Genomic DNA, 26,120 nt, shown 5'->3' on the forward strand with positions numbered 1-26,120 from the left:
GTTTTATTAAAGAATTATTTTTTCAGATTATTATATAAATTTATTGTTCAAAAAAATATATTGTAACTCGTCACGTTACTATCTTGAGAGATGTAGATAATGCTTCATCTCTTTACAATAATAAATTCGTATAATAATCTAAAAAAATAATTTTTTTAATAAAACTCGAGGTGACGATTTCCACAAAAAAATTGACATTGAAGACTCTAATATCTTTCAACAATCATCTAATAAGATTAAATTCGAAATATATTATTTATTTTTCAAATGAATACTTTTAAATTATCAAACAGACACTCTAAACCCTCACAAATTAGACTTTATTCAAGTTAAATGAGGTGGAATTTTGCTTTTTTTTCTTCTTCTATATTTCAATTTAATCTTATTTAATTTTAATTATTATGTTTTGTATATATTTAAATAAATCTTTTATCATTTAAAATTAAATTTAAATTCAAAATAAAACTCTCATCTAAATTTGATACAAATTAAATTTACCAAATCGAATAAAATTATCCAAATCATAAATAAATATACTATAAAGCCATATTTATCAAATAAATTTGATTTACATATCAAATATAGAACAAAATCAATGATTATTGGAACGCAATTATAATAAATAAATAGCATGAAAATCGAAGAAAAAAGATAGAGAATTAAATGGTAAGAAATTGAAGAGGTATATATAGAAGAAAACAAAGAATGGAAGAGTCCTCTTGGAGTAGGGCTTTGATCTCTCATTGACACTCTTCTCCACATAAAGGGGCAGCTGCAGCTGCAGCTTTTGCTTCCATCTCTGCCCCTTTAAGCTTCTCCATCCGCCACTCTAATCAAAGTAAGAGTCTCGGCTTTTCTTTTTTCTCGATTTTCTTTTTATGTATATAGCTTTTGATTGTTGACTTTGGGTTTTGTTTACTTTTCTTTTCTGTTGAATTGATTAAGAAGGGGTGAGTGTATATGATGGGAGAAAGAATCTTACCGGGAAGTTTCTTCCAGTACCAGCCTTCTGGACTCCATGCTTCTCCTCACAGGCCTTCTTCTCTTCCTTCAGATCTTCAAAGGTTTGCCCTTTTTTAATGTTGAATTACTTTAATCAATCGAATCCCGTGTTTTGTTTTTGATTTTGGGAATTTTTTACTCTAATCATTGATGGGTTTTCTTTTTTTTTGGTTTCATAATTTGAGCTTTCTTTGTTCTGATTGATGTTTGCTTCCACGGTTGCTTTATGGGCTTACTGTGTGTTGTATTTCTCTTCAATCTGTCTTACAATTTAAGCAACAATGGCAGGTATTTAGCTGAATTATTGGCTGAGAGACAGAAGTTGGGGCCTTTTTTGCAATTCCTGCCTCTATGCAGCCGGCTTCTTAATCAAGGTTATTGAATCATCTGTTTTTTTTATCTTTTTTGTTCAATGTAAATTCCATTAGCTTTTTGTGATTTGTATCAGCAGAAAATGGGTGTGATCGTTTCCTTTTTGTGGTGGATTGAAAATCATTTGTATAAGCTGTCGTATCCATACATCATACATGTTACATATACGCTTCCTGAAGGATAATCTTCTTCTAGTTGAATGTATGTTTCAATCTTCTAGATTGTTTTCGTATGTTCGTTATCATGAGTGTTCCGTTGCTACTTTTCTTTCGAGGATAATCCACTCGCATTCCGATTGTCAACAAATGTCAGAAAAATATAATTGTCCTATTATAATTCTTAATTGGCAACATTTGGTTTTTTAGTGATTACAAGCTGAAGTATTGTTAAGTTAGATACTTCTATACTCTTTTATGTGCTTTTAAAGTGAGCGAACCGGAGGGGTGAAACTAGAGAGTTGTACTAAAGCATGGAATCAAACATAAAGTCAGATGATGACATTTACTGGAGAAGATGACTTGGACAACATATCGAGTCATTTTCCTTTTTTCTTACATTGATGCAGAGATTAAAAGGGTCTCCAGTCTTAATCCTGGTTTTGCGGATCATGAGAGATTTGAGCATGATAGTCCTTTCAGGTCATTGGTTCAACATCCTAATGGGAGACAGATGGATATGGAGGGATTGTCTGCAATGCAAACAGAGGTAATTCTGTTTAATGTTTCTGTGTTAATTTGTTCCTGAGATCAATGATTTGCTTGCCCATTAATGTTAAATCAAAGGAAAATGAAAAATTCTTTTAATGTATTTTTTTTGCTTCAGGAAAACGGGCATCTACAACGAGTTGCTTCAATTCAAGATGCATCGATGGGGTGGCCTGGTTTGCGAGGAGTCCCTACAACACCAATTGTAAAGAGGGTTGTTAGACTTGATGTACCTGTGGATAAATATCCAAATGTAAGCTATTTCAAAAGTAAGTTTTTTTCTTTACTTCCTTTTAAGTTAATATTTCTGACTCTGTGGCATTTCAGTATAATTTTGTTGGCCGAATTTTGGGACCACGTGGGAATTCCCTGAAGAGAGTTGAAGCCGTGACAGAGTGTAGGGTGTACATAAGAGGCAAGGGTTCTGTCAAGGATTCCGTAAAGGTATGAATTCTTTTAATACCGAAATGTAATTTTGGCAACACATTGCGTAGTTGGACCTATATGTCAAGTCTTATGGTGCTGCTTGCTCTGTCATTTGTTCAGATTCTTATTATAATGAAAAGCATTGTCTATTTTCTTAGCCGGTTGCAGTATGTCGGTGGCTGGTTGTATGGCTAGCCGTAGGAGTATGATATCCTATGTATCCTACTTTTTTATATCTTTCCTTCCAATCCATTTTCTAAAGGTCGTTGTAAATAGTAGGCTAGATGAAAATTGGTCCTCGCATTTTATATATGTTGTTGATGTGTGTCTCCATTTGCATTTGACATACTTCGAAGCGAACTTCAGTATTTTGCGTAGTTGCCGGATGAAGTTACTTGTTACCTAGTTAAAGATAGGTCATTAGTTGCTTAGCGAACTGCAAATTGAGGTGAAATTTCATATTTTCAACATAAATATGAGATTGAGTTTTCCATTAGTGTTTTGCTTCAATTGTTGTTATTCATTTGTACTATCTTTAAAATTTGCCCAACTGGTTGATGATTTTTCTATAGGAAGAGAAGCTGAAAGATAAACCGGGATATGAACATCTTAACGAGCCACTGCATGTGTTGTTGGAGGCTGAATTTCCCGAGGATACGATAAACTCTCGTTTGGACTATGCTGTTGGAATACTAGAAAATCTTCTGAAGCCTGTGGTACAAACAAAAGCATTTTGTGTGTTTTTTGGATTTTATTTTGTGTTGCCCTTCTTTCTAATATTTTTTAAACCCTTCCTTTTCAGGATGAATCCTTGGATGACTACAAGAAACAACAGCTAAGGGAGTTGGCTTTACTAAATGGTACATTACGGGAAGAGAGCCCGAGTATGAGCCCAAGTATGTCACCCTTTACCAGTACCGGGATGAAACGGGCCAAGACAGGAATATGACCTTATCGACGATACATTTTATCAACTGAAATCCTGATGGCTTTGTAGTGGTTTGATTTCGCCAAAACTTAGGGATGTTGAATTAGGAAGATCTAGTCAAAAACTCCCATCAGTTTTGCACGACGTTGGTCGCCATCGTCGGTCTCCTTCTCCGTTGATCCTGTTTTCCCATGTCTCGTCCCCTCCATAAAGTTGACCACTCCACTTCATTAGTTACTACGAATAACCTCTTCCGTAGTTTATTTTTAGCCATGCTCTTTCCGCTTCCGGGTCTCGTAACCTCTAATTTACTCGAATATTCTTTGCACTGCAATCTGACAATATTTTCATGCATATTTCTACGTATGCATGCCTTTTGATTATAAGATACGATCATTGTATTGCATTTTTGACTTCATAATAAGTAATATTCTCTCTTGTGTTTATTTTGATCGTCTCTGCCTGCAACAACTGAACTGGTATGTATACTTGTTTTGTCATTCATCTATTAATAATCGCATAACTTCAGGAATGAGTGTTATCGAATATAATAACATTGAAAATTATCTTATCGAAAGATACATGTTATCAAATGTATTTAATCCGATACGATTCGACAACATCTTAAGTATCTTTCGATAACATATTAGTAATCCGCCGTCGTTTACCATTTGCTAGTTTTCTTGGTATCACATTTCAAGGGACCGGATCTTTTGGTTCATATTTTAGAAGACCGAGAAATTCTTTGGTAAGCTATTGTAAAACAGAACTGTAAATGGACATGGTTTGTTTGTTTATATTTATTTAATTTAATAGATGGATATAATGAAAATTTTAATGTTTAAATAGAGGTATATTTGATTTCTTTATATTTTATAAATAAAGTTCGTTTATGAGGTTGATTTATTAATTTGTTTATAAGTGCTTATTTAATTTTGATTTCATTTATAAAATTACAAATATTTATATTTAATTTAATTATTGCATATTAAAAATTAGAATCGTGTACATTATGGTTTGTTAGTTTCATTAATGAATAGATTTTTAGTTATTTGTAATGTTCATGGATATAATAAATATGTTCGTGAATATCAAAACATAATTTTTAAATAAATGAACATGTACCCAATTAATCTTTGGTAAGGATTATACAGCATGAATGGATCGATCGTTATAGTTCGAAGATTAAATCATACCCTGTTCGTGCCAACATCAATCACAAGAAATAAGGTTGTTTTCATTTCAAGCTTCATCTTTTATATGGTACAGACAAGCAAACGTTTTATTATTAAATCGAACCGAATCAGGCAGATAACGAAGGGAACACAACCACGACAGGGCCGATATATCGCCCCCGAAAATGTGGCTGCATTTAATTTCACAAAACCTTCCTGACCACCTTTTTTACAAAAGTGTATGCATCTCCTTTCCAAGGAAAGCACAAACAATTCATATAATAAAATCTCATTTTTATCATTACAAATAGTACAAGTTATGGTTGAAACTTTTATCTGACCTCGCCACGGGGTGTGCTTAAATCCTGATCTATGGCCACTGGAAAACCGAGTTCTCTAAAACAACACGAGCAGTGATGCTGTTTCAGCCTGCATATCGGATGGTAAAAGAATAAACATAAAAGGAGGATAAAATGCAAAACCAGAAAATGTCATCAGATAACAACAATCATAAGAACTCCAAGACAGATGCACATTCTCTACAGCCTTGCATGGATAGGAACTCGAAAAGCAGACCAACAGATGCATATGGATATACATATTTGAGTTTCAAGCTTTAAACATGCATGAGTGCATAACATATTGAAGCTCAAAGTTCCATAATAGCTTAAAAAATTATGAAGTTCTTCATTTACATTCGATCATTACGTGGTATTCAACTACTAGAAAACAGGCATATAGTTCAAACAAAATAAGGGATGTAACTGAATCTAGATGATTGAGGACCGCCGAAAAAGTTTTATGTACACACCTCGAATAGGACAAGCTCAATTTACAATGATGCTGTCAGCCCCCAAGGCCTAATTCAACCTCGAGTTCATCATCTTGTTCAAACAACTTCAAAAGGCGAGCATATTGTTCGTCCCGTTTCTTTTTCTGCCACAACTTGTAAAGGAAAAATGAAAACAACCCTACTGCAACAAGCCCGAACAGTACAATGACTATTATGGTCGCAGTATTACTATTTGCATCAGTCTTGGTTTTTGAGCTTGTGGAGTCATCAGAAAAACCTGAAAAAAAAGAAACAAAATTGTTTAACAGAATGAATATGAACAATCTTTACTTCTAATGTCCGTTGCAGCTACTTAATCCATAGTCCAATTGAATTCAGATGCAAAAAGGTTCAATGAAGGATAAAAAGCAAGTACAACAATAAGAAGGAATAAGACACAATAGTTTCACGTTCACTCCGTTAAATCAAACACAATAATTTCCCAAAATTTCATGGATATTCGATTAAGAGGATTGAGTTTTAATCTTGAACCAAAAACTTAACCTTAATCATGCTACATAAATCCTAATTGCCAACTTGTACCGCTACATAGCAGATTTATCCTAGCAAAAATTTCAAAAGAAGAGAAAAAGAAAACTCAAGTTTAGAATTTAATTTCGGGAAAGATGGATACAAAATGCTCTGATTTTCATGTTCGTTCGATGTTAATTTCCTAGAAGCCAAACAGATAATACTAAGAATCGCTAAAAAAACAATCAATACATAAAAGTGTCCGATCTTCATTCTCGAACATGTAAACTGTACGAATTGACAATTCAAATAAACTTGATTTTCACGCAATCAATGATTCGAATGCAGACCAGAATAGAAAATTGATATTTCAATTAAAGAATACAAGTGTCATTGAAACAACAACAACAAAAGAGAGTAGAAAAGAGATTTAGAAAGAAACCTGGAATGAATTGTAGATAAACGAAAGCGAAAAACAGTTGAAAACGAACCGATCTACTTCTTGAAATTCCAGTCATTCTCTCAATCTCTCTTCCCTGCGGCAGAGAAAGAGGAATCGATCTTTTTCTTGACCTACAATCTTCCAGATTTCTCTGACAAACGATGCCGATTTTTGCAATGCTGCCCGGTCTTATATATTTATATTCAAATTGAATTCTCCGCGTAGGATTTTATCTTAGGCCCTGATTTTTTCCAACTAAAAACAATGGGAAAATGCCCACGATGATGGCTCAATGCTTTGACAAAACTTCGAGTTAAGCCCATTTTTAAAACAAAGGTAAATTACACCATTCGTCACTAAACTATACTCTCTCCCTTATTTTTTTCATTTAACTTTCAATTTGATCACTAAAATTTATAATTGAATCATTTTGCTCACTCGGTCGTTTTCTCTCTAACAGTTGATGATGTGAAATTTTTTATTTAATATAAAATAATATCTCTAACAGCTGATGATGTGCCATTTTTATTATTTAATGTAAAATATTTAATTTATATGTTTAACTTATCTTTACTTTTGTATTTTTTAAGGGTAAATTACATCGTTCCTCACTGAACTTTACACCCATCTACGGCGATCGAAAGTGGTCGGAATTAAAACGACGTGATGGCCAACAGAGAGAAAATGAAGAAGAGAAGGAAAAGGGCTAAATTACACCATGAGTCACTGAACTTTACTCTCTCTCTATCTATCCTATTTTACTCACTAAAATTACGTCGTTTTGGAGTATATTTGAGTTTTCAAAATAACGTCATTTATATGTTTGTTCCATGTCATAAATCCGTTAAATAGTTAACGGTAGAGTGAGCAAAATGATTCAATATGTAAAGTTCAGTGAGCAAATTGATCAAATTAAAAGTTGGGTGAGAAAAATGGGAGAGAGAGTAAAGTTTAGTAGGAACAGTGCAATATACCCTTAAAAATACAAAAGTAAAGATAAGTTTACCGTACAAATTAAATATTTTTTAAAACATTTGAAACGTATAAATTATACACTTTAGAAAAATCTATATAAAAATAGCGATTCGTTGATAAATTGATATTATTATAATTCAATCACAATTTATTTTTTAATGATTATTAGATTGTATCAATATCTAATCTAATAGTCCAAAGTAGAGATAGAACAACGATATAATTAAATAAATATTATTAAGATCTAACGTTAAATTTAACCCGGAAAAGATGTGTTATAAGAGTAGACAAAAATGTACTGCAAAGATAAATAGAAATATCCACTATTTTCATACAAACGAAAAAAAACTATTTATAAAAAATAATATAATTCCGATTGATTGAAGGGGATGGAAGAAAAGAAAGAAAGAAAAAAAAAGTTAAATGTTAATTGTCAATTAAGAAAATTATAAGAATGTAATGATTTTTTGAGATAAAATTGAAATGTTCAAAAATTTGGAGACGAATTTAAAATGGAGTCTGAATAAAATTAAAATATTTAAAAATTTGAGAATTAGTTTAAAATGAGATCATAGTTTAAAAATAAAATTAAAATGTTCAAAAGTTTAGAGATTGATTTAAACTATGAATCGTAGTTTAAAAATGTGTGATGTAAATATATTGTAACCATTAAAAATCGAAGTATGAATACAAATTCAGATGTTAACCAGAAGAACAAAAATTCAAATGCTTACAATTTAATGATATAGTAACAGTAAAAATTAATATAAAAAGTTCAAGTGTTAAAATTGAAACAATTTAACGTTTGAAGACCAAATCGATACACAGACCAAACTTCATTGACTAATATATAATTAACCTACTGGAACAATCAATCCACAACTGAAAGTAGTCCCATTTTTTTCAAACCAGTGGTGTAGAGAAATAGATAACAACGAGCTTTAGATGTTTCTTTACTGTATGTGACATGAAAACATGGCTCGTAGTTAACATACATTTCACCGAGTACGCGCCAAAGCCCGAAACACGAGTTTAAGAAATTTCAGGCAAATGCAAATCACTTGAAGCACTTGGCATCCAAAAGCGGTTCACCCTCGAATGGCTCGTAGTTTTCTATCATCTGATTCACACGCTCTTTCTGGGCCTCATCCGAGATGTCGACCTTCTTCCACTCGTAAAGTTCCATGTCGTAACACTCGCCGATCACGAATCGGGGGATTTCCTGCCCCCGGAAAAGCCACAATCCCTTGACCTTGAAGGGCGGCTCGGAGCCTATCACCAGCATCTTCCCAAATGCATACTTGCATGCCAAATCCATTCTTTGCAGGAACCCGCCTACTTTGTTCAGAGTGGCAAATGAGACCGTATTCTCCTCGTTGTACTTGTAGTTACAGAACCATAGGGGATATCCCCCGGGATCGTACATGTCCCAAAATCCTATACCAATGGTAACGTATAAATACTATTCATGATCATGCTGAGAAGAATACGGAAACAAACAAGTCAAGTCGGGATGTTGGATACCTTTGATTGCGACTTCACGGAAGTTTGTCTTCGTGTTAGAGTACAGCCTCTTCCAGTCATCCAGTACCATCTTACTTGGAGGCAGCAAATCGAGAGGATTCTTAGGTTTCGGCTTTGGGGCCTCTTCCTCCTCCGCAGCCTCGGCTCTGGGCTTCGCAGGCTCCTTATCGGTTTCTTTCTTGGCTTCTTTCTTTGGCTCATCCTTGGCCTTTGGTTTAGCATCTTTCGGCTGGGATGGCTTCTTAGATGGTATAGGTAATGCCGATTCTGCCTGCTTGACCTCGCCCATAATTTTTTTAAAATTCAGTTGATTAACCATTGTCCAGAAGTATCGCTCAACATGAGGGAATTCCAAGGTAAAACTCTTGGTCATCAAATGAGTAAAACCCAAAAAAAGGTTCATCGTCATCACAATGTCAGCAAGGGTCACAGAATGTCCGACCAGGTAAGTGTTGCAAGCGAGATGCGCGTTTAGAACACCCAATGCTCTCTTCAACGCAGCAATTGTTGCTTCCTCGGCCTACATGCAAGGTCATCCATAGAAGTTAAAGGATTAAAAATGGTAAAACCAAAATGAAATAATTATAAGATCAGAAGAACAGGGCAATCATCAATCTTTTTCATTATAGACAAGAATTTCTAGTTTTTAATGCCATAAATGTTTCATAACAATGAAATTACGATTCACTTTTAAAACCGAGCATTGAAGAAACATATCTACAGTTTAATAAACGATCGCTTAACATATTCAAAAAACTTTTAACTGATAGGTAAGCAGTGAATGAGGGATGAACATCAATAGATGGGAGAAAAAACGTACCCGGGGAAGATACACAGCACGCCCCATCCTTGGTCTAAACCAGGAAATGATATAGCATCAATTTCCAGTGAATCAAAATCAATCCACTGTTCAATAAGGGCCTAAAAATGTCCACAGGAAAGAAAGAAAAACATCATGTAAGGTAGCCAAGTAAAATCATAAAAAAAAATCTAATCGAAGTACCGAGAACAAGAGAGAAATCTTACACATTCGTACAGAGATGAACCATACGGAGGATTATCAGCCTTCAAGCGTGTAACTAAAGCAACAATAAAAGGACCAATTAATTTTAAGAGAATCATTTGAAGATGAAGGTTAAGGGAGTAACGAGTTCAAACCATATCGAGGGATTGCATTGCTTTCAAATATGGGGCCATCAGGTGTTTCCAACACAGGAACCTAAAAAACCAGCATGTATTCTTCGAATCAAGATACTAAAATCGATATATAAAACAACATATCGTTGAACAACCACACCATTGCATGTACAGGTACCTTCCCGATAGGGGTCATCTTGAGAAATTCGGGTGTTTTATTTGAGACAGCCATCTCGAAATTGTCAGCAAGTTTGACATCTATACCACTGTACTCTGCAGCAATGAGAGCCTTGAATGAATTCTTATTGGTCTTCCCAGCATGCAAGATCTACAAAACAGGTCAAACAAATGTGTTATCGAGGAAAGTAAAATGATTCATAATTCCAAGCACGAACCGAGTGGAACGATTACTTGAATGACTATAAAGGAAAAGCTTGAAGCAAGTCAGAAATTCTTGCCAATAGAATCAAAGTGACAATACATAACAACAGTCTGGTTTTACTTCTATAAGAAATCATTATGCTAGAACAGGTATTACTTGTCCCGGATTATTCAAAATTTTACCCAGATACTAACATTTTCTCATTACAACTTGATTTTAACAATGAAGCAAGCAGCAAAAACAACAATAGAAAGGATTTAAATTTCTCAGTCAGAACAGTTAAGAAAGATGCAAAGCAAAAATTATGCTAATCCAATGCTCACTCAAGAAATCTGAAAAAAAAATATATCATAACAAACGAAGTGCAACGAAAAGAATACTGGTTACAATGATCTAACTGAAGAAGAAATGAACTCACAAGAGCCATAGCTTAACGAAGGAAGCGTTTAACACTCTGAAATTAGATCTGAAACAGAGAAAACAAAGGCGGACCAGTTAAAACAAAGAAGTTCGATAAATAAACCTGGATCATTTTAACAGATACTCCAAGTACGAATTTACCTTTCCTTAATCGAATTATGTGTATGTCAGCTAAATTTAGTGTAAATCAAGTATACCTCGATGAAGAGCCTCTGGAAAGTAACGTTCTATCCAGAGTGAGATATTCTTGCAAAATTAGGGTTCAAGTCATATTGTCAGAGACCCTTGAGATGACGGTTAGAATTATATTAAATTAGAGGGTTATAGTTGGAGTATTTGAACTATGAAGCTAAACTAAGGTACCACTTTAAACGTAGAAGCCAGTCCAGGTATCTAATTGGACAAAAGAAAGTTTAGTACCAAATTCAACCTTCAGGTCAAGTTTAGGTACTAAATTGCACCTTCAAGTCAAGTTCAACTACCAAAATGTATATTTACCCAAACTGAAAATTGGAATGGTTTCTGTTTGGTAGGCTGTAGATGAGTACTGAGCTCGACTCTAAAATTCTAAAATATATTTTGATTCGGTTTGAAAATTCACGAACTTAATAATTTTTAAGTTCGACTCGAACTCGAAAATTTAAATTGAAACTCGTAAAAACTTAAAATTAAAAAATATTTAAACTTAGATTGATTGAAGCAACTCAAACTTAAACCTTAATATATGAAAATAGGTATCACCTCCTGATCTATTAAACCTTTAATATATGAAAATAGGTATCACCTCCTGATCTATATTTCGTTTCATTTACGGTACTATTGTTTGGCATGAAAATCGTGGTCTCCTTACCAGCTTTTCATATTTTTTCCCCTTAGCTGCCTATTTTAGCAGCCTTTTCTGAAAATCTTCCAAGGTCGTGGCTCTTCTGCAATTTGCCAAAGGTAAAAGGAAAACTAAGGAGGAGGAAGAAGAAGATATCAAATATGGCCGCGACCGCTAACTCCGCCACCATTCCTCTTCTCTTACCTTACAAAATGGGGAATTTTAACCTCTCTCACAGGTTTGTTTCTTTTTACACATAAATTTTTCTTAACCTAACAGCAGCAAATCACGACTGACGTTTTAGTTTATCTTCATATTGAAATCATGCTTCCTTGATCTGGAATTCTGGCTTGATGAATGCGTTGATTCTTCGATTTGAAAATCTTACTAGAGTCAACGTACGCGTTGCTACTGAATTTTAAGGGTAAATTACAAAATGCATCACTAAACTTTATTTTTTCTCCTATTTTGCTCACTTAACTTTAAAATTTTTTTAATTTTTTCACTAAACTTAATACAATAGATTTTTCTGTCATTCTATCATTAAATAGTTAACGGTGTTAAAACGACGTCATTTCTAAAAGATAAAATTTTTACCAAAACAACATCGTTTTGTATCTATATAAAAACTCATGTATAACGTCATTAGTGAAGAAACGACTGAGTGACAAAAATCAAATGTATTAAGTTCAGTAAAAAAATTTAAAGTATAATAAGTAAAATAGAAGAGATTAAAATTCAGTTACTAAATTTGTAATTTATCTGAATTTTTAAAAGATATCAGAATTGTCTAATTTTTTCTGTGCCCTGTAATATTTGCACGTTTATAATTTAACCCCTCTGCTCTTTGATTTGAAAATTAAAGTCTAATTACTTCATATTAATTATACTTTAGTGTAAATCAGCTCTTGTTAATTGTTTGAATAGGAATTGTTTCTTATATTTCTACAACTAATCTAGTTTACAGAACTCCTTTTTCACAATCGAAATTCAATTTTTAAATTGAAAATTAAATTTCTAAGTGTGCGGAAATTACAAAGAATATAAGCATAATTTTCACCTATTAAATTTTTGCCAACAAAACAACTTCTCTCTATATAATTCAACTCTAAAAATATTAATATTTGTGGATACGAAATTAAGTCTCTCTTAATTTTGGAACTAGACGAATTAAGTCTCGACCTACCATTTTTTCGGTTTAAATACTTTTTAAGTCCCTTTCAATTTTATAATTAAACAAGTTAAACCCTAACTTCATTTTTAACTTTAAATTGATGATTGGAAAATTAGATTCTAACCATCATTTTATTCCTATTCATATTTATCTCTTGAACTTTCATCTTGACTCTATTATGTGTGCATATAGTATTTTTCGTTAAAATGATTGTTTTTTTTACACATTCTTTAAAAATATTGAAAATAATGATACAGGGTTGTGTTAGCACCATTGACAAGGAACAGGTCTTTCAACAATATTCCACAGCCACATGGCATCTTATATTACTCTCAGCGTTCATCCAATGGTGGATTTCTCATTGCTGAAGCCACTGGTGTTTCCGATACAGCACAAGGGTAACGTTTTCTCCGTTTCCAATACTATAACAGGGTGATGATTTGTTAAATCCCTGCTATTAAAAGTTAAAATGATTTTTCGATTATATAGTATTGTTTTATCGAGTCTATCTATAATTAAAAGTTATAAAATGATCACCCGACTTTTTAATTTTTCATTAAAAAGCTGACAGTAGCCTGAGCTTAATGTTAACATGTTGACTGTGATATGATAAAATCTGATATCAGAATCTCAAACGACATCATATCTCAGCCATCATGTTAACATTCAACTCAGACGATCGTTACTTTTTAACGAAAAAAGACGAGTTTGGAACATAATGAATAGTCGGGTGACGATTTTGTAACTTTTAATGTCGAGTTACTCAACAGAGTAACACTATGTAGTCAACTGATTATTTTGTAACTTTTAATTGTCGAAATACTTAATAAAGTAATATCTTGTAGTCGGTGGATCATTTATGTACTTTATCCTATAATCTAACTTAATTATAGTTTTAATTAAAATTATGCATATATGAATGTTGCTTGATGATATTAGTGGTCATACTGGATTTGAAGGTACCCAGATACGCCTGGAATCTGGACAAAAGAGCAGGTGGAAGCTTGGAAACCAATTGTGGAAGCTGTTCACGACAAGGGAGGCATCTTCTTTTGTCAACTTTGGCATGTCGGCCGCGCCTCTAGTTATGGTACTGTAACTAAACAATAATATCATATCATGCAGCTTAATTTATTTTTTACCTACCGCCATTTTCCTTTTTTAGAACCTTTTATCTTTTCTTGAGACAGAATCTTATCAATTATCAAATGAAGTTTGTATTGTTTTTAAAGTTTTACCGTGCGGTAGTCTTAAGATACAGTTAATGAAATGCGTTATCAGTTTTGTTATTATTTTTTTTAACAAAACCGGTAAAAAATTATCAAAACATTATTATGTATACATAAAACATTAATATTTTTTAATATTTCCGATAAAGTGTCAAATAATAACAAAACCAGTAATACTTTACCGTATATGTTAACAAAACCGATAAAGCACCCAATAATAATAAAATTAGTAGAAATAATAATGTTTCCGATAATTTTTTACCAATTTTGTTAAAAAATAATAATAAAATCAATAAAGTCTTTCCTTAATTGTATATTAAGACTGTCGTACGTGAGATTTTCCTTTTCGAAAAAGATAATATTTTTAAACAAAAATGGCCAAGTTGAATACTTTTTAGGTATAAGAGTAGGAGAAAAAGGAAGATACCCCTGATAGCCGCCTGTGGGCCGTGAACCATGGACTATATTTGCCTTTTTCTGTGGGGGCAACGCACAGTATAAAGCATAGGCCAGTATTTCCCCTCAACTCAATTTATTTCATTTACAAATATTATTATTTAAATTTTTGATTTTATTTAACCGATTGTTTGTAGAGTTTTGATTTCCTTTTAATAACTCTTATACCTTGTATATAATTTTCTATCACAGCTTTTCAGCCTAATGGTCAAGCTCCGGTTTCTTGTACTGATAAAGGGGTGACGCCAGGCCTTGATGGCATGGATTGGTCTCCTCCTCGTCGGCTTGGAACCGACGAAATCCCCGGCATTGTCAACGACTTCAGGCTAGCAGCCCGAAATGCGATCGAAGCGGGTGAGAATACACATGATGCTTTAAACTTACTGAACGTTGATTATTGAAATTAAGAGTTTCAATATTAATTATGCAGGATTTGATGGAGTTGAGATCCATGGTGCAAATGGTTACTTACTTGATCAGTTCATGAAAGACCAAGTGAATGACAGAACAGATAAGTACGGAGGAAGCTTGGAGAACCGGTGTCGGTTTCCTCTCGAGATCGTCGAAGCAGTGGTGAACGAAATAGGACCCGACAGGGTCGGAATGAGGCTATCGCCTTATGCTAGCTACATGGAAGCTACCGAATCGAACCCCGAAGAACTAGGCATTTACATGGCGGATGCGGTTAACGAATTCGGCATCCTTTATCTGCACGTTATCGAGCCTCGGATGATTAAAATAAACGACAAGTATGAAACTCCGCACAGTCTTCTCCCAATGAGGAATGCCTTCAAGGGGACCTTCATTGCTGCCGGAGGGTACAATAGAGATGATGGTAACAAGGCTATTGCTGATACTTACTCGGATTTAGTTGCCTTTGGGAGGTTGTTCTTGGCTAATCCGGATTTGCCGAGGCGATTCGAGCTCGATGCTCCTCTTAATAAGTACAATCGGAACACGTTCTACATTCCGGATCCGGTCGTTGGATACACCGATTATCCATTCCTTGAAGATTCTTCATAGTAAAAAAGTTGTTCTTATTTACATGTGATACGAAGAATGTATTGAAGTTGAAATAATTGTGTGAAAGACTGATATTTCTTTACTTAATTGGAAGGATCGTTCACGAACCAACTTAATGGATTAAAAAATTATTGTTCTTCTTAGAGGTTATGGCTTCGAACATTAGCTATTACTGCAGGGTGATTAAGCGTTCATTGTCAAATAATTAAAAATATTTAAAATATATATTACTTTATAATCAGTTAACTTAATAAAAAATAATAATAGAAGGATTGCTGGTACCATGCGTGTTCTCAAGAGAAAAAGTGCATTCTACATAAAATTATAATTACTAAAATCATAAAATTTAATTTATACTCTTTTTATCAGTAGCGATACCCCTCTTTTTTCAACAACTATATTTTTGTAATTATTACAGGTAGTACTGATACTCTAAGCCTGAGTACCAATACTTAAAGTGTCTGAACAACATTTATTGTGAGACTTTTCAATTTTCAATTCACCCCTCTTGACTCAACAAATTAAATAAAAGAGTTAACTAATTTTCATATTTTCATAAAAAAATGGTTTCACGGTCCTGTTGTGTAACCCCTAGACCCGGACCATGTGTCACGACTAAGTCTAGTGAATTACATTAAAAATTTTCTAAAACGTTTCAAAACTTTGAAATCATATGTAACCAAACACCCTTAAAATAAACATAATTGAGAGTATTAAGGTTTAAATCAAGAAAATGAAAACATAAAACGTTATGCATAAACGTGAAATCCAATCATCCAAAATCGTACATATTCATCAATCAATGGTAAAACAAAATAAGTAAAAGACAAGTATAACAAACTATGTAGGCACATGTCACTCATAATAAAGACAATATGGGAAATGGAAACATTACGACAAAATATGATACAGAATGTGTCGATCCTCCAAGTGCCAAGTCCGGGAGTACTTATCTAAAAGTATCTGTAAGGGAAAGTTTTAGGAGTCAGCTAAGAAGCTTAGTGTGTTCCAATAAGTGTCATATAAAACATGCTGATACATTTCAAATTATATTTCAGAAATCATAGAGTAAAGACGAGAACAAAGTTTTTATTTATAACAGATAACTACCTTTCACCTTTACACCACATGAAATACCCAGAACAGGCATCCATAAGGACTTACCCTAGACTCCTAGGATCTATGAGTCCACTATGAATGATCAGAACAGAAATGATTTACCAGCTAGCTGAACCTCAGAGTCTCCATACACCTATCCGGACAGTACCCAAAAACAGTTTCAAATAGCACCAGTAAAATTAGGATATCATAAAACAAACATTTTACAGAAATATAGTGAACAAATATCAAACAGATTAGAAATTTCATATCAATAAAACATAACTCAAGAAAATTAGTAAACATAATCATATGCACATGGTAGTTCATATATATATATATATATATATATATATATATAACACAACGAACACACCTCAAATGGGTCAGTAGGGGATGTCTACTGAACACCGGCCTCGCCACGCTCCACAACAGTGCTCAAACCTAAATCATAATGAATTTGGGGTTACTGTGGAAAGAATATTTAAATCTAATTATTTATAAGGTTTACGAAACTATATGAGTAATCACGGGTTCGTGCGGTCTGACAGATCAAGAAGAACTGGGTCGAGCTGACGAGCGATCGGGAGAGTATCTAGTACCTTCAATAATTAACTACATAAAACAATCCTCGACCTTATATTAAATGCACTTAAATAAAATAATTAAATACATATGCATGGTCGGGGTTCAACGCTCGATTTGAGGGCTTTCATGTTAGAATTTGACAAAACAAGCTTCGGATTCGGACTAAGGACGTCAAAAAACATAAAATATGACTTTTCAAAAATTTTGACTTTTCTGTCAAAGTCAACACGAGTCAAAGTCGACTCTGGTCAATAGTCTAGGTCAAAGTCAATGGTTCAGACCAGTTCGAGTTGACTCGATTGACTTGGTCAACTCGGTCTGAGTTAACTCAGTTCTGGAATATTCGAATGAGAGTGAAGCCCACGTGTTACGATGACGTGTGGTGGCGCGTGCGATGGCCAACTGGAGTAGGGTCACCGACCGGTTACTCCCCTAGCCATCAATCATCGATTTAACACATTTACCAGCCAAACAATCAACCAAACTGCGAGAAAATAATCGAAAAAGAAAAAGAATCTTACCCACACCGACTACAGAGGATTCGATGACGATAAAGGGTCAAGGTGGCTGTGTTTTGGTCAGAACTAAGCGAAGAGCTCAGTGACGACAGCGGTGTAGTACGACGATGGCTAAATCGATACAAAAACGCAAAAACTTACAGTGACGAGTTTGGGTTTCAACAAGCAAATAATCGTCGATTCACGTCGAACAACGATGAAATACGATGAGAGGTTATAGGGGTTTTGATCGGGGTTAGACGACAATTACGGAGGTGACGACGGATACAACACGTCGGCCAAAAACGACAGCAACGACGAATGATAAGCTGCGATGGGGTTTAATATTTTCTGGGTTTTAATTTTTATTTTATTTTTTCCCAAGTGAGATAACTTTTTTAAGATCCAACCTAGATACTTAAAGAAATAATTTTATTACTATAAGACTAACAACCACCTAGTCTAAGTAGTAGGATAAAGGGTAACCATACTTTAAGTAAGGAGATCAAAACTCACCAACCTCAACTTATTATTATTTGTTTTTCCAGCAGACCAACAATGGTTGAATCAAAGAATAAGTCCCTGAAATTTTAGTGACTTAGAGTTCTACCCTATAATTTTCCAAAATTTACAGAATGGTCCGAAAATTTTGAATAAATTCAAATTAAAAATAGGGGTGTTACATGTTGATCATTTGTTCTCTATCGAATACTTTTGATTGCAGGATAGTTTTAGCACCATTGACGAGATGTACATCATTCAAGAATATGCCCAAATTGCATGCTATCTTATATTACACTCAGCGTGCAACCAATGGCGGTTTTCTCATATCTGAAGCCAATGCGGTTTCTACTACTGCAATGGGATTAGTCTTTGTTCCCTTCATTTGATATATGACTTGGAACAGTGTTTGATCATTATTCGGGTTCGGGTGTGTATTCGACACCGGTATGGTTAGGTTTGTTGGTAATGCAAAGTGAGAATTTCCATATTGATTATGTTAACTTTGGGGGGTCAATGTTCGTTTTACAATTATATCGATATTTTATGCGATTTTTCTTACCGGTATTGCTAATATTTTCGGTTTTGTAGCAGTCTTATTGCCTACATTTTTCAATGTGTTTAGAGTATCTTGAAGATCATATTCCTTTGTTCATGTATTCGATTCGAGTATCTAATACGGGTACTTGAAGAAAAATGAAAAGCAACATAGGAAAAGATAAATCTCACAAGTATCATAATCATGCACTCTGTTGACCTTGATACATGCATTTGGATGTTGTGCTTGTCTCATATAGATGATCATGATTCGACAATCATTCATATATACTAAGAACCTCTTGAAGAACATACTCTTTGATATTGCTGATTATGAAGATCAGAAAATAACTAAGCATGGCTTTTATTTGAAGTTTGTTAGGAAATAAACGAGTAACAAGTAATTTCCCTATAGTCAGATTAGTGAGAATACGAAATAAAAGCAGAAAAATAATACCCAAAATTGATAACGGAGTTCAGCCAATTGTGCTTACGTCTCCGGACTGCTGCAGATCTTTTACTAAGAGAGAAAATTTACAGGTGTTTACAAAACACTCACTACTCACAAGAAAGCTCTCTAGTATTGGGAGAAAGAAATGATTTTTGGGATTGTTTTGAAGCTAAATGAGCTAGGGTATTTATATTTGAAACTTAAGGACTTAATCTTGTAAATACCCTAAAGCCTAGGGATTAATTGTGATTATCCCATTATCATTTTTCAACAAACATCTACCAAACTTTGAAAAACTATTTTTCAAAGAAACATTTACCAAACTTTGAAAACCATTTTCAATGAAACATTTACCAAACTTTGAAAACCATTTTTTCAAAGTTGGTTACCAAACTTGAAAACCATTTTAATAATTTCAACAATCTCCCACTTGAAGACTGATTTTAATCTGTCTTCACACCTTGATCAATGCAACAACTTTTCTTGTCTTGTTACTCTAGCATGCCAACTGAAGTTGAACACAACTTCAGTTTGTCTGTAGTCACCGTCTTTGTCAACATGTCTGCCGGATTTTGAGCTCCACTGATCTTTTCAAGTTTCAAAATCCCATATTCCAGAAGAGATCGGATAAAATGATATTGCAATTGTATGTGCTTTGTCCTGGGATGAAAAGACGGATTCTTTGCTAGATGTATAGCACTTTGACTGTCCCAATACAAGACATTGTTTTCTTGTTTCTTGCCTAACTCTTCCAAGAAACTTTGGAGCCAAACCATCTCCTTGCTGGCTTCCGTAACAGCGACATATTCTGCTTCAGTTGTGGAGAGAGCAACTATCTTCTGTAGTTGAGAAACCCAACTCACTGCGGTTCCTCCTAGAGTATAGACATACCCTGTAGTGTTTCTTCTGATGTCAACATTTCCGGCTAAGTCAGCATCTACATAGCCTGTCAGTATCGTATCTCCACCTTTGAAACAAAGTGTTTTGTTTGTGGTACCCCTCAGATATCTGAGGATCCATTTGACTGCTTCCTAGTGTACCTTGCCTGGATTATTCATGTGCCTGCTAACAACTCCCACTGCTTGAGCAATATCTGGTCTGGTACAAACCATGGCATACATCAGACTTCCAATTGCTGAGGCATATGGCACCTTCATCATGTGTACACGTTCTTCCTCCGTCTTTGGTGACTGTTCTTTGGAGAGTCTGAAATGAACACCTAAAGGTGTACTTACTGGTTTAGCATCTTGCATGTTGAACATGGAGAGTACTTTGTTGATGTACTCAACCTGTGATAATATCAAGGTCCCCGACTTTGTGTCTCTCTTGATCCTCATCTCAAGAATCTGCTTTGCAGTGCCCAGATCCTTCATAGCAAACTGCTTTGACAATTTTTGCTTCAAGTTTATAATCTCTTGCATGTCTGAGCCTGCAACGAGCATGTCATCAACGTACAACAATAAAATAATGAAGCTATTGTCGAACCTCTTGATGTAGCAACAATGATCTGCTTGGCATCTGGTAAAACCACTGCTACTCATGAAACTATCGAACTTCTTGTACCACTGTCTAGGAGCTTGTTTTAAACCATACAAGCTCTTCTTCAACCTGTATACCATGTTTTTCTTGTCTGCCTCTATGAAGCCTTCTGGCTGCCTCATATAGATTTCTTCCTCCAAATCACCATGAAGGAAAGCTGTTTTTACATCTAACTGCTCAAGATGTAAATTCTCTGCAGCTACAATTTTCAACACCAATCTGATTGTAGACAGTTTCACGACTGGAGAGAAAATTTCATTGTAGTCAATACCTTCTTTTTGCTGAAAACCTTTGACAACCAATCTCCCTTTGTAGCGTTTGCTCCCATCGTGCTCTTCTTTGATCCTGTAAATCCACTTGTTGTGAAGCGCTTTCTTGCCTGGTGGTAATTCAGCTAATTCCCACGTCTGATTTGACAAAAGCAAGTCCATCTCATCTTTCATGGAAGACTCCCACTTGACTGAATCCTCCACTTGCATTGCTTCATCATAGCACTCTGGTTCACCATTGTCAGTCAGCAACAAGTAGTGCAAAGAAGGAGAAAACCGTTGGGTTGGTTTAGGAATTCTGGAGGAGCGTCTCAGTTATGGTGTGCGTGGTTCTTCCTCTTGAACTGCTTCAGGACTGATCTGAACATCATTTCCAGAAATCTCCTCGAACTCAGCAAATTCCTTTGTTTCAGCTTCGGTATTACTTGATTATGCGGTTGACCTGTCTTTGTACATCACATTTTCATTGAAAATGACATCTCTGCTTCTAATGATCTTTCGATTTTCGTAGTCCCAAAATCGGTAACCGAACTCATCACCGCCGTAACCAACAAAGGAACATTTGTTGGACTTAGCATCAAGTTTACTTCTTTCAGCAGAGTCTATGTGTACATAAGAAATACAACCAAACACTCTTAAGTGTGAAAGGTTTATTTCTTTCTTGCTCCAAGCTTCCTCTGGTATTCCGCCATCCAAAGGAACTGAGGGCCCACGGTTGATCAGGTAAGCTGCAGTGTTATAGCTTCAGCCCATAGAAATTTGGGCAATCTGGCATGTATCCTCATGCTTCTGGCACGTTCATTCAGAGTTCTATTCATGCGCTCTGCTACGCCATTCTGCTGCGGTGTTATGGGAACTGTTATCTCCATCTTGATCCCATTGTTTGCGCATAAATCTCTGAATCTACTATCTCTGTACTCTCCTCCATTGTCAGACCTCAACCGCTTGACTTTTAAACCAGTCTCATTTTCCACCATGGCCTTCCATTTTCTAAAGGTATCGAAGACTTCTGATTTCTTCTTCAGAAAATAAACCCACACCTTCCTTGTTGAATCATCGATGAAGGTGACATAATATAGTGAGCCTGCAAGAGATGGAACTGGGGATGGTCCCCATACATCAATATGAACCAATTCTAACCTTTCTGCCTTGAGTGTCTTGCCAATCTTTGCAAAACTGACTTTCTTTTGTTTGCCAAAGATGCAATCCTCGCATAGTCCGACATCTACATTCTTTAGATCCGGCAGCTTCCCTTTTGACAGAAGTATCTTCATTCCTTTCTCGCTCATATGGCCAAGCCTTTGGTGCCATAGGTTTGATTTTCCATCAACATCTGCTACTGCAATGATATTCTCTAAATTTGATGTTATATAGAGAGTACCAGTTTTCTTACCACGAGCAATGACGAGTGCTCCTTTGGTAATCTTCCATTCACAGCCTGAAAAGGTTGTGCTAAATCCTTCATCATCAAGCTGTCCTACAGAAATCAAATTTCTTTTGAGGCTAGGATTATGTCTCACTTCTTTCAGCGTCCAGGTGGTTTGGTTTGGCAACTTTAGTCGGATGTCTCCTTTTCCGACGATCTTTAAGGTTTCATCATCAGCTAGATGAACCTTCCCAAAATCACCACTGACATAATTTTCCATGATTTCTCGGCATGGGGTGGAGTGGAAAGATGCCCCTGAATCTAAGATCCATGATTCAATCGGACTGTTGACGCTTAGAATCATGACATTACCTGTCTCCTCTGTCACGTTGGCAGATTCCTGTGCGCCGGTATTTTTCTTCGGTGCTTGGCAATCTCTTTTGAAGTGGCCCTTCTTGCCGCAATTATAACAGGTAAAATCTTTATTTCCTGTTCTTGATTTTCCCCTTCTGGATTTCGATCTGCCACGATTTGAATTTCTTTCTGAAGTTCTCCCTCTGGACTCCGTGTGCAAGGCTGAGGAGGTTAATGCTTCACCCGATTCTCTCAGTCGAATTTCTTCGCTCAGTACCAGATCCCGAACATCGTCGAATTTTAATTTGTTGTTTCCCGACGAACTGCTGACTGTTGTAACAGTAGCATTCCAACTGTTTGGTAAAGATGATAAGAGAATTAAAGGTCGAACTTCATCATCAAATTCAATTTCCACTGAACTCAACTGGGTTGTGATTGTGTTGAGTTCATTTAGGTGTTGTGCCACCGATGCCCCTTCCGTCATCCGCAAATTAAATAATCGCCTCATCAAATAAACTTTGTTTGAGGCCGATGGCTTCTCATACATACTGGAGAGAGCCGCCATAAGACCCGCCGTGGTCTTTTCCTTTGTTATGTTGAAAGCAACATTGCGTGATAACGTCAGTCGGATAACTCCGAGGGCTTGTCTGTCGAGAAGAGCTCAATCTTCATTCTTCATGCCCTCTGGTTGTTTTCCTTAGAGGGGTTGATATAGAATTTTTTTGGTATAGAAAATCTTCAATTTGCATCTTCCAAAATCCAAAGTCTGCACCATCGAACTTTTCAATTTTCACCTTCCCTTCGTCTGCAGCCATCGCTCCCACTCGAATCTGGCTTCGTTTGGATCGTTTCTGACAATTTCTGCGAACCGCCGTGTATTATAACACCTCCGTCGACAAACTCGTATCGCCGATCGAATTTCACTATTCACGAAATTCACTATTCATGTGAATAGTAACCCCACAAAAAATTGACAGAATTCACAACCAAAAGCTCTGATACCAGTTGTTAGGAAATAAACGAGTAACAAGTAATTTTCCTATAGTCAGATTAGTGAGAATACAAAATAAAAGCAGAAAAATAATACCCAAAATTGATAACGGAGTTCAGCTAATTGTGCTTACGTCTCCGGACTGCTGCAGATCTTTTACTAAGAGAGAAAATTTACAGGTGTTTACAAAACACTCACTACTCACAAGAAAGCTCTCTAGTATTGGGAGAAAGAAATGATTTTTGGGATTGTTTTGAAGCTAAATGAGCTAGGGTATTTATAGTTGAAACTTAAGGACTTAATCTTGTAAATACCCTAAAGCCTAGGGATTAATTGTGATTATCCCATTATCATTTTTCAACAAACATCTACCAAACTTTAAAAAACTATTTTTCAAAAAAATATTTACCAAACTTTGAAAACCATTTTCAAAGAAACATTTACCAAACTTTGAAAACCATTTTTTCAAAGTTGATTACCAAACTTGAAAATATTTTAATAATTTCAACAAAGTTACATACCTGGACTTTGGACAAAAGAGCAAGTAAAAGCATGGAAACCTATTGTGGAAGCTATTCATGAGAAGGGAGCCGTCTTCTTCTGCCAGATTTCCCACGCTGGCCGTGCGTCTAATTACGGTATGCTTGAAGTTGAGTTTTGAGCTTCTTCGTCCGAGCCTTCCGTTTATTTTGTCGTCAACTTGCTTAAGTTCAAAGCAAAAACGATTCCTGATGTCTGTTATACTTCGTGAGGCAGTTTTTCAACCTAATGGTGAGGCTTCAATCTCATTCACTAGTAAGGGGATCCCACCCGGCCTTGATGGACGAGTATAGGCTCGCTGCACGTAATGCCATCGAAGCAGGTGATTACTACCCTGTTTTGCCTTGTGCAAATTGATGCTCAGCTTATGAACAATGGTTGTTGATATGTATAAACCTTTATATAACTACATGGTTCTGCTTGTGGCTCTTGATTTTCGAGATTTTCGGAATTAGGATTGTGGTTCCTTTCTTCTTGCATAAAATTCCCTTCTTGTTCCATAAGATTCGATAGGGTTGAGATCCATGGTGCATACGGGAACTTAATTGAGCAGTTCATGAAAGATGAAGTAAACGAGAGTTTAGAAAATAGGTGTCAGTTTGCTCTGGAAGTAGTTGAAGCTGTGGTTAATGAAATCGGAGCAGACAGTCGGAATGAGACTTTCACCTTACAGCAACGCCTTGGAAGCCGGTGACTTGAACCCGGAAGCACTAGGCATTTACACGGCGAACGCACTTAACCAATTCGGCATCGTTTATATTCACGCGATTCGGAACAGACAGTGTAGCCTTCTTCCGATGAGGAAAACCTTCAAGGGGACTTTTATTGTTACTGGGGGATTTGATAGGGAAGATGGAAACAATGTTATTGCTGACCAGTCCGTTGATTTGGTCGCGTTCGGATGCCTTTTCTCGGCTAATCCGGATTTGCCGAGACAGTTCGAGCTAAATGCAGCTTTAAATACATGTAATGAGACCACCTTGTTAGGGGTATTCAAATAATCGAAATAATTCGATTAACCGACCAAATCGAATTAGTTCGGTTAATTCGGTTCGGTTATCGAATTAGTTCGGCCGGTTAACGGTTAAAAAAATTTTTAGAATTCGGTTAACGGTTAATTCGGTTCGAATTCGGTTAATTAACCGAATTAACCGAATTAACAAAATTAAATTTTAAATTTTAAATATATTATATATAACATATGGGCTCAACCCAAATCATTTAAAACCCAATTAATAATTTAAGATCCAATAACTTTTAAACTTAAATTAATATTAATTAATTAAAAAATTATATAAATTTTTTATTTTATAATTATATATTATTTAAATTAATTGTAAACTGTTTTTTAATTAAAAAATATTATATATATTATATATAAAATATGGGCTAAGCCCAAACCATTTAAAACCTAATTAATAATTTAAGATCCAATAACTTTTAAACTTAAATCAATATTAATTAATTAAAAATTTTATCTAAAATTTTTATTTTATAATTATATATTATTTAAATTAATTATAAACTTTTTTTGAATTAAAAAATATTTAATTTTTATATAAATTAGAAAATTAAAAAAAAATTCGGTTAATTCGAAATTAACCGAAATTTTTTCGGTTCGGTTAATATGTTTAAAAAAAAATTCGATTTGGTTAACGATTAAAGAAAAAAAAGTTTGATTAAATCAGTTATGATTAATTCGATTCGATCGGCCATCGTTTTAACCGAATGAACACCCTACACCTTGTACCTTTCCGATCCTGTCATCGGTTACACTGATTATCCATTTCTTGAAGCTTAATGATTTCCTCCATGACCGTAGAAAACTTTGAATTCGTTAAACAATCATTTAAAAAATATTTCAGTAATCTTTTTACTTTTAACTTTTATAAAA

General features: G+C 35.0%; 2 protein-coding genes, 2 long non-coding RNA genes and 2 pseudogenes across 5 annotated transcripts in view; 4 read left to right on the forward strand and 2 right to left on the reverse strand.

Annotated features, from left to right (window-relative positions):
* The window catches only part of LOC120145257, a 29,526-nt gene extending 21,010 nt beyond the window's left edge, over window positions 1–8,516 (forward strand). The window contains exon 6 of the long non-coding RNA XR_005518115.1: window positions 8,374–8,516. This is a non-coding gene — a long non-coding RNA (uncharacterized LOC120145257). The remainder of the gene's footprint in view (window positions 1–8,373) is intronic.
* On the forward strand, window positions 711–3,814 carry LOC120145255 (KH domain-containing protein At1g09660/At1g09670-like). 2 transcript variants are annotated; one of them, XM_039159143.1, is made up of 8 exons: window positions 711–838; window positions 946–1,064; window positions 1,291–1,376; window positions 1,940–2,079; window positions 2,197–2,331; window positions 2,406–2,522; window positions 3,077–3,220; window positions 3,307–3,814. In XM_039159143.1, the coding sequence occupies exons 2-8, from the start codon at window positions 961–963 to the stop codon at window positions 3,451–3,453; spliced, it is 873 nt and encodes a 290-aa protein (XP_039015074.1). In that variant the 5' UTR covers window positions 711–838; window positions 946–960; the 3' UTR covers window positions 3,454–3,814. The 2 variants fall into 2 exon arrangements, with proteins under 2 accessions (XP_039015074.1, XP_039015075.1); XM_039159144.1 differs by having other exon boundaries at window positions 949–1,064.
* LOC120145256 lies at window positions 4,788–6,531 on the reverse strand. Its single transcript, XR_005518114.1, has 3 exons — window positions 6,353–6,531; window positions 5,419–5,677; window positions 4,788–5,036 (listed from the first exon to the last, which is right to left on the reverse strand). It is a non-coding gene; the product is annotated as an uncharacterized LOC120145256 (long non-coding RNA).
* Window positions 8,357–10,876, reverse strand: LOC120145253 (annotated as a pseudogene).
* A 754-nt stretch (window positions 10,877–11,630) lies between these two features.
* Window positions 11,631–15,503, forward strand: LOC120145051 (putative 12-oxophytodienoate reductase 11). The gene is made up of 5 exons (XM_039158960.1): window positions 11,631–11,851; window positions 13,045–13,185; window positions 13,747–13,877; window positions 14,665–14,826; window positions 14,903–15,503. Exons 1-5 carry the CDS (start codon window positions 11,775–11,777, stop codon window positions 15,493–15,495), a joined length of 1,104 nt encoding a protein of 367 aa, XP_039014891.1. The 5' UTR covers window positions 11,631–11,774; the 3' UTR covers window positions 15,496–15,503.
* Window positions 15,504–18,491: 2,988 nt separating this feature from the next.
* Window positions 18,492–26,054, forward strand: LOC120145407 (annotated as a pseudogene).
* Window positions 26,055–26,120: the final 66 nt, after the last annotated feature.

The sequence above is a fragment of the Hibiscus syriacus genome, unplaced genomic scaffold (assembly GCF_006381635.1).
Source record: "Hibiscus syriacus cultivar Baekdansim isolate YM2019G1 unplaced genomic scaffold, ASM638163v2 tig00110893_pilon, whole genome shotgun sequence".
Taxonomy (NCBI): Eukaryota; Viridiplantae; Streptophyta; class Magnoliopsida; order Malvales; family Malvaceae; genus Hibiscus; species Hibiscus syriacus.